The 14,928-nt window shown below is 35.6% G+C and overlaps 1 protein-coding gene across 2 annotated transcripts in view; it reads left to right on the top strand.

Moving 5' to 3' along the window:
* MON2 (MON2 homolog, regulator of endosome-to-Golgi trafficking) overlaps window positions 1-12,291 on the top strand; it is a 103,966-nt gene extending 91,675 nt beyond the window's left edge. For both annotated transcript variants that reach the window (XM_046658089.1, XM_046658080.1), the window contains 2 exons: window positions 536-618; window positions 6,818-12,291. In XM_046658089.1, coding sequence (XP_046514045.1) covers window positions 536-618; window positions 6,818-6,981 — 247 coding nt within the window. In that variant the 3' untranslated portion in view covers window positions 6,982-12,291. The remainder of the gene's footprint in view (window positions 1-535; window positions 619-6,817) is intronic.
* The last annotated feature ends 2,637 nt before the right edge of the window (window positions 12,292-14,928 follow it).

Here is a 14,928-nt window from a genome sequence, read left to right as displayed (position 1 = left end):
AGATAGTGCCGCCTGAGGATGTTTTGGCCATGTTTCTAATTTGTTGTATTAGAACTAAGTACTATTGTCATTTTAAATGTACTTTTAGTAGCATAATAAAATGTATGTCAGGAGGTAATAGTAGTCTTTATTCCTGTTTAAGCTTTGGTTGAATCCCTTTTAGTACTAAGTAATTAAAAAGAAAAGAAAAACCCACTTTTTGTCAAGAAGTTTTAAAAGCATGTATTATAAAATATTTTAATTGTAAGTAGTTATATGAAATATCTTACAAATAAATTTAGATTTGCATGAATAGATTGCCTTCCCGCCCTTTTTTAAATTGATAACTTGTGGTAAGAATAACTATGAATCTTATTTGCACACTGAAGTACATGTAAACAAAATATTTCTTTTATAAGAATTTAAAAATAACATTAACTTTGCATTCTGTTGTGTTCAGTATTTTTCCAAAGTACATCTGTTTGTATTATCCTAATAAAAATTACACGTGGCATATCTTAAAATCTTGATGGAAATAATTTCCCATCTCTTTTAGGCAACAAGTAACTGAAATCATATTTGTTTTAAAAGCGGTCAGTACTCTCATTGATTCGCTTAAGAAAACTCAGCCTGAGAATGGTAAGTGCTTAGAAACTCAGTTATTCTGAACTCATAACATTTATGTTCTATTTGTGGTGTGCTTTTGTATTATTATTAAGTTAACTGAATTTTAGGAACATAACAGCTATTAGACTTTCTTTTCTCCAGTCGTTATAACAGCAAAGCATCAAGTCCATTAAGATGTCAATTAAGTAAAATTAATATGTAATGTTTTATCTTCTTTATGTTAAACAACAGTTTAGCTGACTTTTTTTTTTTTTTTTTTTTTTTTTTACCAAATTGGTCTGAATTCAGGGTGTTGCATGGACAATTCATATTTCATGTATTTTTAATGTAGAACATCACTGAATTTCTTTTTGAGGGGGAGGCTTCCATCTTGCATTTGTACTGATTTACTATATAGATATAAACTGTGTAAAGAACTTTGAATCATTTTTATAGCCCTTTCTCATGTTTCCCCTTTCTGTTACTCATTCCTATCCAATCCATTCTTTACGTTATTGCCAGAAAAGAATTTTCTAATAGTGCAGCTTTGATCATTCTTTTTGCCATCCTTATAAAACAAAATCTTTTTCATGTTCCATTACCTACCAAAGGCCAAGAGTACTACTGTCTGACTCCCTTCTGTTCGTACTTTATTTCCCACTAGACTTCATGTACCCCACTCTCCTAGCAAACTCAGTCTGCCCCTTTGCTCGATCCATTCTCCTGCCTATATCCACCTAGTTCAAATACCACTTCATTGTAAGCCTTGTTTTTAATCTTTAAAGGTGAGTCATTTCTCTTCTCTTTGAATTCTTAGCTCTTTTGTGTGCTCCTTTGTCTGTTCCTCTGTTTGTGTTAGTTACACATGTACATGACTCATTCTCTTTAAATTATAGGAGGCTTTTTGGACCGTGTTTTTTTCTGTTTGAATCCTCTACAACATTGCTCCTCAAAATGTGGTTTCTTGGACCAGCTACTGGTCTTAAGAGTTTGTTACTGGTCCAAGAGAAGATAAAGAGCTGGCGCCAGAATATTAGTCAATTGTGGCACTAAACACACTGGTTCAGCTGACATTTTTTGTATAACAAGACTTTGTTAAAGAAGGAAGCATGTTGACTTACATTCTGGCACAAGCTCCTTAGCAGGCTAGCACTTTAAACAGCATTACTTTTTTTTCACTTCCCCAAAGCCCCAGTGCATAGTTGTATATCCTAGTTGTAAGTCCTTCTGTTTCCCCGATGTGGGATGCTGCCACAGCATGGCTTGATGAGCAGTGTGTAGGTCCGTGCCCAGGATCCAAACTAGTGGAGCTCAAGAACCCAACCACTATGCCTCGGGCCGGCCCCCTTGCTCTTTAAGCAACATTACTTTTAATACCCAAGAAGAAAGGAGGTTCCTAATAAGTGAGTCACAGGATATTTGTTCCTGTCAATTATTATATAATTAAAGTAAATATGTATTTTTCTGTTTTCAAAATCTACCTCTTGGTACTTTGGCCTAGAAAGAGTGAGTATTATACTAAATCTTAAGAGGCAGTAGACTTGTATTTATTCAATCCAGAGAGGGGTGGAATTTCTAAGGAAAATCCTAGAGCAATTTCCTGAATTCATCCCATCAAGGTCAAATTTGAGTTCTCTTAAAAAAAATGTTCTAGTTGATTTTTCAGAGAGGGAAACCATGTATTGACTTCCTAGAAACCAGTAAAATCTTTATTAGATCACAGGATAGGATCTGATTCTTAAAAATATGTTATATTTAAGACATAAACAGGAAATTCTCTATTTCCCATACTATCACACTGTAGATATATTAAACATAACCAGCATATTTCAATGCATAGAATTTGCATTATTTTGTATGATCTTTAGACAGCTGTCAAGAATTTAACCAGAATTTGTGTAAAAGAAGAAAAACCTTAGTAACCTTTGTTTTTTTGCAAAGCCCATGGGCCATGGGTGGGGCAGTGTAGTAATAATGATAGATGATCAAACTAAATTAATGTTAAAAATTGTTTAGGAGAGTTTGAATTATGCCTCTGGCATATGAAATGAAAATTTAAATATAACCACAAATGATGATGATGATGATATTATATTAGAAAGGTGTGATCAGCTTCATTGAGAAACAGAATAAAAGAAGAAAACTGAGAGAAAGCCGGGCCTTCTGAGCAGAAGCATGTTGGAGTACTCATAGCTAGTCCGACATTAATTCAGGAGGGTGGCTACAAGGTTTTGGACCAATGTACACCCAACTTCTGTTTAGAAATTTGTTATTTGTTTTAGAGTTTTCTAGTGGGAGAGGAGACATTTGTTGGACTTATTTTTAGTTTGGGAGAATTTTGTTTTTATTATGTTACTTGATCTTTATTTAAAATTTTGAATAGGTGGTAAACATTAACATGGTTCCAAAATTCAAAGATGTAAAAAGATATATAGGGAAAAATTTTAAGATGCTCTTTCCCCTAGTCTGTATCTCCCAGTCCTTACCTAATGTAGGCAGCCATTTTTATTTGTTTCTTGATCCTTCCCTAAGTTTATTATGTAAATAGAAAATATATACTCCAGTATGCCCCCAGTTTTTAACACAAATGAAATGCATAATAGCTTCATATTATAATTGCTGTTCGGAACACTATTTTTTTCCACTACATAAAATATCATGGAGATTTTTCCATATTGATACATAGAGTTTTTCCTTTTTTTTGCTAGTTAAATCCAAAGTGCCCACCAAGATCTATGGTGAGTTTTTAAAAAATATTTTAATTTAGGAAATTTGAGTAGCTTCCTCTGCGGTTAAGATTGTATTGTAAATAATATATTCTTATTTTCCTGTAATAAACCAAGAATTAGTTTGGTCAGTTGATTCTCCGTCTGGGGCAATCTAGATAGGTTTCAATTCATGCAACCTTTTTTTGTTTTCAGTTTTTTTTATTGTGGTAAAATGCATGTAACAAAATTTACCATCTTAACCATTTTTAAGTGTACAACTCAGTGGTATTAAATACATTGATAATGTTGAGCAGCTTTTACTACCATCCATCTCCATAACTCTTTTCATCTTGTAACTGAAACTTTATATTCATTAGACAGTAACTCCCCATTCTCCGCTCCTCCCATCCCCTGACAGCCGCCATTCTACTTTCTGTCTCTGTGATTTTTTTTTTTTTAAAGATTTTATTTTTTTCTTTTTTCTCCCCAAAGCCCCCTGGTACATAGTTGTATATTCTTCGTTGTGGGTCCTTCTAGTTGTGGCATGTGGGACGCTGCCTCAGCGTGGTTTGATGAGCAGTGCCATGTCCGCACCCAGGATTCAAACCAACGAAACACTGGGCCGCCTGCAGCGGAGCGCGCGAACTTAACCACTCGGCCACGGGGCCAGCCCCTCTGTCTCTGTGATTTTGACTACTCTAAGTACCTCACATAAGTTGAGTCATTCAGTAATTGTCTTTTTGTGACTGGCTTATTTCACTTAGCATAATGCCGTTAAGGTTGATTGTAGCATATTACAGAATTTCCTTTTTTAAGGCTGAATAATATGCCACTGTGTGTGTCTGTATGTATCTATATACCACATTTTCCTTATCCCTTCATCTGTTGGTGGACTCTTGGGTTGCCTCCACATTTTAACTGTTGTGAATAATGCTGCTATAAACATATGTGTACAGATAACTCTTTGAGACCTTGCTTTCAGTTCTTTTGGGTACATGTCCAGAACCAGAATTGCTGGATCATATGGTAATTCTATTTTTTTTTTTTTTGAGGAACCACCATACTGTTTTCCACAGTGGCTGTACCATTTTACATTCCCACCAGCAGTGGACAGTGGTTCCAATTTCTCCACATCCTCACCAAAACTTGCCATTTTCTGTTTTTTCATTAGTAGCCATTCTAAGGAGTATGAGGTAGTAACTCATTGTAGTATTGATGTATTGATTGATGTATTTCCTGAATGATTAGTGATATTGAGCATCTTTTTACATGCTTTATCAGCCATTTGTGTATCTCCTTTGGAGAAATGTCTATTCAAGTGCTTTGCCCATTTTTGAATCGAGTTATTTGTCTTTTTGTTGTTGAAGCCTCTTTGAACCTCTGTGATCAGAGGCAGCGCTCAGAGCACAGACGTTGATATTTGGAGGATAGGGTCGTTTTTGCCTGCCCTGGCCTCCTACAAGCTGCGTGCAAGCTGCTCCAGGAGTATGTGCACAACCGCCTATCACATGGCTAGGGGTGAGGGATGGGTAGCTGCTACTGTGCTGAGAGCTGAAACTGACCAAAATTAACCTCAGTATACTGTCCACGTCATCCTCTGGAAATTACAAGCCTTCGGTAGACTCCAGAGTTCCAAAATAGTTGCATCAGATTCTGCCAGTGCACTTGTTGTCTAGGTGGGTAGACAGATTCCTAGTGCTTCCTGCACTGCCGTTTTCCCAGAATCCTCCTAGGCAATCTTTTGTTAAAGATTAGTGGAAAGTTTCACAGAAGACAGCTGGAGCAGACTGTTTAGAACTTCTTAGACCAGTGTTTTTTAAACTTTTTGTTGGTTTTCTGTTAAGCAGCAAAATTCTTTTTACAAATGAAATGTGATATGGGTTCCCAACATATAACACAGATAAAAGCAGAGCAGCTCTGGCCTGACATTCCCTCCCTCACTGATACCCATCAGCCCCACTCCCTTTTCCTTTCTCCTGCCCCGACGCTGAGAAAGCCCCTGTTTGGGTGGAGGCGGGATTTAAAGAACAGCTCAGCACTCCCAAGATAGGTACTAAGGAGTGAATATTAATGATGATGAGTGATGTCAGTAGATGTTGAGTGGAAAACAATTCCATAAGCAGGGGCCGGCCCAGTGGCACAGCGGTTAAGTGCGCACGTGCCGCTTCTCGGCAGCCCGGGGTTTGCCGGTCCGGACATGGCACTGCTTGGCACTCCATGCTGTAGTAGGTATCCCACATATAAAGTAGAGGAGGATGGGCACGGATGTTAGCTCAGGGCTAGGCTTCCTCAGCAAAAAGAGGAGGATTGGCAGCAGTTAGCTCAGGGCTAATCTTCCTCCAAAAAAATAAAAATCCATAAGCATATTAATTTTGGAAACTCTGGAGTAAAGTTAAACCTGTTCTTTTACTACAAGCCTTTAATAAATTCATGTGAATTATGAATCCCCAAAAGGAAAAATAATGTATGTATTTGCCAAACTTACTTGACCATAAATTTTTTTTAAGAGGTAACTTGAAGAACAGTAGTTTGAGAAACTCATCTCTTTATTCTACTACAGAAGTTGAAATAAAGAAAAATTATATGGCTTGATCAGGGACACTCAGCGCTAATGATTTCAGAAAAGTTTTTAGGCTCTTAGTTGACACTCAGTAAATTGGAGTGAAAAATAGAATCAAAGCTCCTTATGCATAATCAAGTATTATTTCTTTATACTATACTGCCTCCCAGATTTGCTCCACAAAGTGTCGTATACATATCCTAAGAAAAATTTGTCAGCAGGTTTTATTGTGTATTGCGCTCTCAACAGTATGCACAGTACTTGTAGGAGAATAGAATTGTAACATGTTATCTCAGAGTACAAGGAAATTAATTGCGATATAACACTTTTTGCCCATTCACCAAGGAGCATTCAGATGTACTAGTTGATGATAGTAATGAGGAAGGCAGACATGTCCCTCCCCTCTACAGTTTAAATCTAGTGATATACATTAAAGATTAGCAAAGAGCAAAAGAGAAGAATGCATCTGTGTGTGGTCATTTGAAATTAAAATCAGAATCAAGGACATTACTGGGAAAATCACTGAAGATATTTGTATTTTTAGCATACAACTGCAGTTATTTTCTAATTGTTCTTGAAATGTACATCGCATTCTCTGGCAATCTTAAAATGTACACTACATTCTCAGGCAATTATACTGAAAATGACAAAGGTTGAATTATTGTAAGTTACTTTGTTAGCTTCCAAGGCCTTCACAAATTGAAGTATCATTTAAAATGTACTTGATCAGATTTGTTGGTATTGGTGACTGCACACTGACCATATATTTTTCCCTCGTATCTTACTATGTATTGCAGTAAATCTTCCAAAGATTAAAAAAAAAAGAAAAGGTACAAGCTTGTGGAATCTCCATATTTTGAAATTTTTTTCTTTGCATTACTTTAAAGGATTGTGTTTGTTAGTTGGATAATCTGTGCTATTTAAATCCACCCTTTTTTGAGGTTTTATACTTTTTGCATTGCAGTTGATGGAAATACCTGGGCACAAGTAATTGCCTTATACCCAACTTTAGTAGAATGCATCACCTGCTCGTCTTCAGAAGTCTGCTCTGCACTTAAAGAGGCTCTAGTTCCTTTTAAGGATTTCATGCAACCACCAGCATCCAAAGTGCAAAATGGAGAATCTTGACCAGCTACTATATATTTGAAGAAGAAATATATCTAAAGAATGTTTGCTCTTCAGTGAGTCTTCTGTGAGAAGGACGTTTCTTACTACAAATAATTCTTGGCAGCTGTTGTTGACCTCCTTTAAATTGTACTTACCTGAGTTCAGTAATTCATGTTACAAGCTTACACGTCAACAAGGCTCCTGAATGAGTGGCAGCGCAAGCCTTTAACCAATAAACTGATGGGAGAGAGGGTTCATACTACAACATGACTGCTACCGTATCTTCAATTGTGATTTAAAAGTGAGCTTATGTACAGTTTGTGGTGTATGTGTTAATGATGTACTTTTTAAAAAGAAAGAAAAGATATTTCATTCAGTTAGATTTATTAGGCTGGTGTTTTTGCGCCGTTTTTCAAGTACAAAATTGTACTAAAATTTTATGCAAGATGGTACTGTAACATTCCATATTATCTATAACCAGCCTTTGTAAACAAAGGGAACTGATATACTTGTGTGTATAATAAATGGTACAGTTCTGTATAAAATAGTTGCATTTATTATTTAAATTTTTAAAATATTGATAATGTTAAATGCTTGAAGCTGTATTTATTATTAATACAAAATTGTTTGCTTACATTTTTACTTATAATTTACCTACTTCAGAGGCATATATGCTCACCATATGCTCATGCAGTTAGCTTAATGCTTATTTTAAATGTACTTACTAGTGACTATTAAAGATCCCACCAGAAAGGTCGTCTGAACACAGCAGCAAATCGTTTATGATGTGCTGACTTTGCTCCTTTGCGGTATAGGTTATTAACGTAATACATTGAGATACGCTGTAGCACTACGACTCCTTCATACCTCATTTCTTTAAATGTCTTTCCCAGCTTTTACGTAAGTCTGTCTGTTTTTATATTTGCTGTCAGGATTTTAAAGACTTTTCATATTTTATATTTCTACTGATTTTTTTTTCCCACTGACTAATGTTTATCACTGTCTTTGAATTATGACCCAGGCAGGATGATTTCAGATTTCCTAAAATTTTGCCTGTGAAGTTTTGTTCATTTCAGTGCTTCATTTTGTAATGTCTTCTCAAAAAGAAAACTATGCTAACTCACAAATATAAAATGTTTGTGTATTCTAAGACAATGAGAAGTGTATTTTTGGAGATAGTGAAGCATTTAGAAGTGCAGTAAACTTTCTGTCATGGAGTAAAATACTAATTTTGTCTCCCTTTCCTATCTCTGATGAAGAAAAGTACTCTGGAGTATATTAACTTAATTGTTTTTCAAAAAACGGACTGACCTAGCTCACTGTACTTTTTATTAAATGAATTACAGTATTATGATATTTTTCTTCTGTTAAATTTTCATAATCATTTATGTGAAGACTCAAGGATATTTAAAACAAATGATTATTCATAAGAAGTCATAATGGTCTCAGTATTATTTTAGTGTGCTGGAAGGTCTTTGATTTTAATAGAATTTATAAATTTTAGCTTGTCCAGAATAATTATAAAACTACAAGAAGATACTCGGATTGAGTAATGAATGAGATACAATTTTGAGGCTATTGCACTTGTGTAATTATTTAATTTGCGCTATTATCTGTGAGGGGGTAAGGTCTTTTTTTGATGGGATATTTTATTTACATGAATTAATGAATTTCTATTTTATAATTACATCTAAAATTAAGGTAAAATACGGCATTTCCTAGGTTCTATCTTCAGCATTTTCTTTAAAGAAAGTTGTAAAAAAAAAATTGTCAAGCTGTGTAGTTTATTTTCTATATTTAGATGAGTTAAATTGGGGATTAGAAAAATCTGCATATCACTGATAAAGTATTGAAATAGAATAACAGGGATAGTTTAATAGTTCAGTAAAATGTTAAAAATATTGCTATGAATTTACATGAAGTAAAAATATGTCTGTTATCAAGAAATAACGGATGAGTTACAATCAGAAGAATGGTTCTGCAGTGAAAGTTGAATGAGTCAGCCATGTGCGGCATATGTTTATATGAACAGTAGTTTTAGCTGCTGTGATGGGAGCTTTCAGTATCAGGACAGTACCCTCCAGATCAAAACATAAATGTGGTGAGTTTGCGAATACCATAAAGTATGGTAATCAGTGCCAGCCTCAGTGACAGGCAAAGTGGGCCACCCTGTTGGTAGTATAATTTGACCGGTTTTTCCTTCCAGAATAGCTCCTGCCGCCCCCAGGAGTCACTACTAGCAATTCATTCCCTTGAGTCAAGCATTCCTCAAGGCTGCATTTTCTAAAATATCCTGATCCCTTGGGAGGTTAATACGTTACCCTTGTCTTGTTGGTACGAATTGGGTTCTTTAGTGAATAGGAGAACTGGGCTATGTGAGATTACTAGATGCTAGGAGATTCAGAAAGGAAGCTCCCAAAGCTAAGATCATTTTACAGCACAATTGAGACTAGGACTAGTCCTTGAAACAGTAGAATAATGTCCTTTGGGGTGCATATTATACATGCAATGAGTTTTAAGCCTCACATAATCACTTTTTGTCGCTGACAGTGCCTATCTTACGTAGATCACTGGACAACAGGCATATGCCAACAATTGGATTAAAGTCTTTTCTGACTATTTTTTTCCATTTTAAAGGAAACAAACTAATTTTTGACTTGAATAGCTTACTTTTTGGGTTCCTATAATGCTACCCCTGCCAGAAAGGAGAAGAATAGGTCATTCTGTAGTGTCTTATTTAGTGTGTCTTTATAACTAGTGTTAGTTTTGTTTTACTATATACATTTGTGAGTAACATTTATTTATTAAGAGGTGGTTGGTGCCAAAAGAGAAAGGAAACGCATAAAAGTTTGGCTTAAAGAGAACCACTTTTCACTTGCTTTCATTTTTAATTTTATTACATTAACAGCGATTTGTTTCTTATCTGTTTTTCCCATGTATGATTATTGATTTAACTCTTGCTATATTCCTTAAATTATATGTAGCACAGAAGGAAGAGATGAATGATTTAGTGTACATATTTTATTGTGAAGAATAGCATTCACTTAAATTAATTCCATAGCAGGCCAATAACAACTAGGTTATTTCTCAGTGTAACCTTAGAGTATTTCATTCACTGTCACAATTTGGTACCACTAGTCCCAGGTAACCATTGGGACAAAGGGTCAGTTGAGAAACTGAGGATGAAACAGCAGAAATTATTGAACAGTGTCAGAAAACAACTCAAAAGTATGAGTGAGGTCTTCATTATTACACTCGTGTTAATGAAAGACAGTTAATGAAAGACAGAACGACTAATATATTCTCCTGAATGTAGAAAAATTCAGATGGGCAACCAGATCCTGAAGAGCCTGCTGTAGGTGAAGTCTGTCCAGCCAAGGCAGAATACCTTCAGGACCCACCTCCCTGTGATTGCCATGGAAATTAATAGTGGAGATTTAGAAGCCACTGAAATGAGCCAATGCCCAGGCCAAGAATATTGTGGATTACTGTTTTTTATAGAAAACTACTACAAATGTGGACAAAAATAGTTGATTTTACCATTTTCTACTTACCATGTTTGGCATTCTGGCAGGGATGCTGATCTTGTGTAAAGTACCACATTTTACTATGCTTAGTGTTGCTGGGTTGTGTTTGTCTACATTATTAGAGTGAATTTTACTTTTTTCTTTTGCCTACCATTCATGAGAATAGCAGTTCATACCACATGGTGTGTTACCAACTTATAGGTTATGGGAAAGCAGTTGTTAATACTTCAAAACCACTTGAATTAAAATGTATCTAGGGCGAGTAGTACTTTCAATTTGAATGAGAAGTTCTTAGAGATTTGGGAAGAAATCTTAAAATGTCTATCTTGATTTATATAGAAACTATTTCAGAGGAGTTAGATAAATATCAATTTTGTATAAATCTAGTGATTTTGAATGCACTAGCAGTATTTGCTCTCCTTAAAGGAGCACACAGTGATCTTTTTGTGAATATAAATATTCTCAATAATCTTGACCAGCTGAGGCAGGGTGGAGCCAAGGCCCAGCCTCTTACTGAACTTTCAGCATATTGACTTTTCAAAGCCTCTGTTTTCTTATCTCTCTAAAAGCAAGATGATAAGCAACTAGTTACTTAGTAATTCTTTGGAGAAAAAAATACATAGTTTGAATTTAGAGTTGATTTTATAATGATGTACTTAGGTAACCATTCAAGTTGTTTGATAAATTTATTTCTATATCCTAATTGAGACCTTTGACTATATATTTTCTCCCTTTTTTCCTGCATCACTTTCTTCCCTTCTCCTTCCCTGTTTTTTTTTTTTTTAAATTCTGTGTTTACCTCATCTTCCTCTTTATAGTTTCCCCCAATTTTTCTCTTTTTCTCCTTTCATTCCTCTTCCAGCTCCTCTGCTTTCATCTATCCCTTGTTCAAAAGAAGCAGAGCTGTTAGTGGTGGAACCACTGCCAACTACCTTTCTATTAAATGAGTCTCTGGAAATGCCGTCTACTTTGGCCACTGCTGCTTTTTTGCAAAGGTGAAGTCCTCCTGCCATTTCGCAATAGCTGAGCAAGTTAAAGTAATTTGTGACTATAGCTCCTACTGTCTTTCTGAATCCACAGGATTTCAGCAGCCAGGAGGCTCACAAGATGGGATTGCTATAAATATGATGAATTCGGCAGTTAAACTTGGAACAATCATGTCTCTTCTGTTATGTGGCTAGAGAGATGATACCACTTTTCTCAAAAGGGAATCTTTGAGGTGATTTTGTTTTTTTTGGAGGCAGATGCTTTGAACTATTTTAGATTTGTGTTATTTAAATATTATTTATTGATTTATAATTTTTGTAATGCCTTCTTTCAAGGACCTGAGGTAGCATATTGCCCATGTATTTCAGCTGTTTGTATTTTTCTGTTGCAAAGCAGTATTCTTATGTTGTGGTACTCACCTTCAAGTCTTTCTAGAGTGTATTTGGTATCCAATACTTGGTGTCCAGTGCTTGGTGCTTAAAGTATACAGAGGTCAGTTGAAACATTCCTAATTACACTGTGGGATTGATTCTAGCCCCTCCGGTAAGGAAAAGAAAATTATTGTGCCCTTGAATTTGGAGACCATTTTCAGTTGCTGCGAATGTAGTTGGACCAAGTTTTATTTTAAACTAACATTCAGTACATAGTGCAACCAGGGAAGATCTGCTAAACCATGCCATTATTTGGGAAGCTATTGTGGAATATAGTAACAACTGCTTCTTTCTATGAAGTTTTACTAGCTGGGAGAAAAATTCCAAAGCTATAATATTGCAATCTTACTCTTTTTATCTAGAAAAATAAAATATCAGCCTTCAGATCCAACTGTGCAAATTGTATTTGCTCTCCAGCTTTTACTACCTCTGTGTCATAATTTTAACACGTAACATACAACTCCTGTCTCTTAAGGCAGTTACCATATGGTGTTTATGTCAGACTGGATATATTTATCTAATTTTGTGAGTTTCTTTTTTAGCTCCCAACACAGTTCTTGAAAGTAATACTGCTGTTGTTACACTTTCTCCTTAAATTTTTATGTTGTTGAGATGTATCAGTTATGTATTATAATCGTGAAAGTCTCTTGGCCTCAAACCCAAGTTTTCTTTGTGGACTAGAAGAGATTTTTCACAAAAACTGCTATTATACCACTCAGCACAATTCTAGGTTTTTAATTATGTTCCAGCAGTACTAGTTTTCTCAGTATAACTTAAAATCACAACCACTTTGAGAATTTACTCTCAGATCTGATAAACAGTGCACTTTATCTTTAATATACTTTGTGTTTGCTTTTTCTTCCCTACTGGGTCCAACACATTAGTGACACCTCCAATCATTGACTCTTTGTAAAGACTTCATAAGTACTGATTCAGATATGTTTAGGATGGCTTACACATACAGTCAATTTAGAAAGACTTATAAAATAGAATAATGGAGATGTGATTTGAGAGCTTTGAAACTATTAACATAAAATAAAAAAAGAATATACAGTCAGAAGGACATTATGAAATCTCAGCAATTTTGGAAAGAAAGTAGATTTAGAACTTGGTGTAAAAATTCTAGGTCAAGTAAAAAACAATGCTCATGTGGATTAGAATCTTTTAATCATATCTGTTGTTTTATGAACATTCCTATTTATTTTTAATTTAGTGAGGCTAATTTTGAGACTGCCTATCTATAGCTGTGCCAGACCATCCCTCTACCTCTCAAAGAAAAAGTTTGTTAAAAAAATTTTTTTTTTAGAACCTGGGTTGTGTAATAAATGTTTGATACTGAAAAATTCCTACATAGTATTTATAGCAGTCAGGTGTAGTTATGATAATTTTTCTAGTTTCCAATTTTAATCATTTCTGCAGGACTACCTATATCCTTCCTTTTAACCCTCACAGCAGGCCTGCAAGGAAGGTGGTAGTCCACTCATTTTACAGAGGAGGAAGTCAGCACTTAGCGGCTGAGGGCACGTGCCTAGTCACATGGCTAAAGGCAACGTGAATTAGCACATCTCGCTTCAAATGCAGTTCTTCCCACTACAACATGCTAGTTTCATGTTTTACGAAAAAGATCTCACTCTATTAAAATCCAAGCTTTACCAAAATACAATACTTTTTAGACAGTTTTCTATGACTAGGCATTGGGACAAATACGCTTGAACATAACAAAGAACTTCAAATACTGTGAAAAAAAGGGTTGTCTAATCACTATGACCTCAAGAGCTGCGCTGGGTTTTTCTTTTTGGTTCAGGACAGTTTAAAACTTACTGATTTGTCGGTTATAAGCGGTTATAGTATAAGCAATAGTGTAGTGATTAAGAGCCGAGAGTCTGGGCCAGACTTCCCAAGTTCAAATCTGAGCTCTGTCATTTAGTAGATGCATGACCTTGAGCAAGTTAATTAACCTGTTTTGGTTTCCTCATCTGCAAAATGGACTTAATAGTAGTGTCTAACTCCTAGTTAGTTATTAGGATTTTTAAAGGATTGTTGGAAAACACTGTCCCTGGCATCTAGGTGGTGTTGCATAAATAAAATACAAGTTTGAGACACATCATTCAAAAAATGGGCAGAAAGCCAATGCCTTCTCACAAAGGGACCAACTTTTTGCCTTTTACTGGACAACCACTGCATATTAAGAATCTACTATATGCTCATAACTGTGTCCTTGCTGTATGCGACAGAAGTCATTAGGGGCTCTCAGATGCTTTTAGCTAGTTGAGGAAACCACATAAAATGATACTGAACACCACACAGTATATAATTAAGTACTCATGTGTCGTTAATATTTTAGCTCCTGTTATGTTAGGCATTGGATAAGTCTCTGCCCTCATGGAGTTTACAGTTTAGTAAGAAATACAGACTTTTAACAAGTGTGCAAAGTACTGTGAAAGGCAAGTATAGATAAATATGGGATCATAAAGTAGGGAGCCTTAGCCTCGTCTTCTGTGGTTCAGGATATTATTGCTGTTAGGATTCAGAAGGAAGATCGATAAAGAGGAGAAAACTCAGTGGTGGAGATGGAATTGAAAATGGGCCTTGATGGCTAGGTATTTTGGGATGGGTCCAAAAGATACTGGAAGGTATTTCAGGTAAAGACAAATAATGTGAGTACGGCACATGTGTGAAATAAGAGGAAACTGATGGAACATTTTGGTGTGTTGTGTGAAAAACAAGGTTGACTGTGAGGGATTGAGGCCCATTCATGAAATTCTTTGAAAGCCAAGCCAAGAGTAGTTTAGATTTGAACTGGCAGGAGTTTGGAATGATTGTTTTGAGGAGTAATTTATGAAACTAAGGAAGATAAACTTGCAGTGATGTGCAGGAAGGAGTGGAGCGAACATAGAGTAGGGAAAGCTACGGTTGGAAGCTGTTGCGATTTTCCTGCTGTGAGGTCTTGATGAAAGATTAGCTGAGGGTGGTCACATTTGGAAAGGATGCTTAGATTCTGGGTATTATGGGTGGAGGAAAAT

The sequence above is a fragment of the Equus quagga genome, chromosome 1, assembly GCF_021613505.1.
Source record: "Equus quagga isolate Etosha38 chromosome 1, UCLA_HA_Equagga_1.0, whole genome shotgun sequence".
Classification (NCBI taxonomy): domain Eukaryota; kingdom Metazoa; phylum Chordata; class Mammalia; order Perissodactyla; family Equidae; genus Equus; species Equus quagga.
The sequence above is the reverse complement of the archived record's forward strand: the minus strand, read 5'-3'. Positions and strand labels throughout refer to the sequence as shown.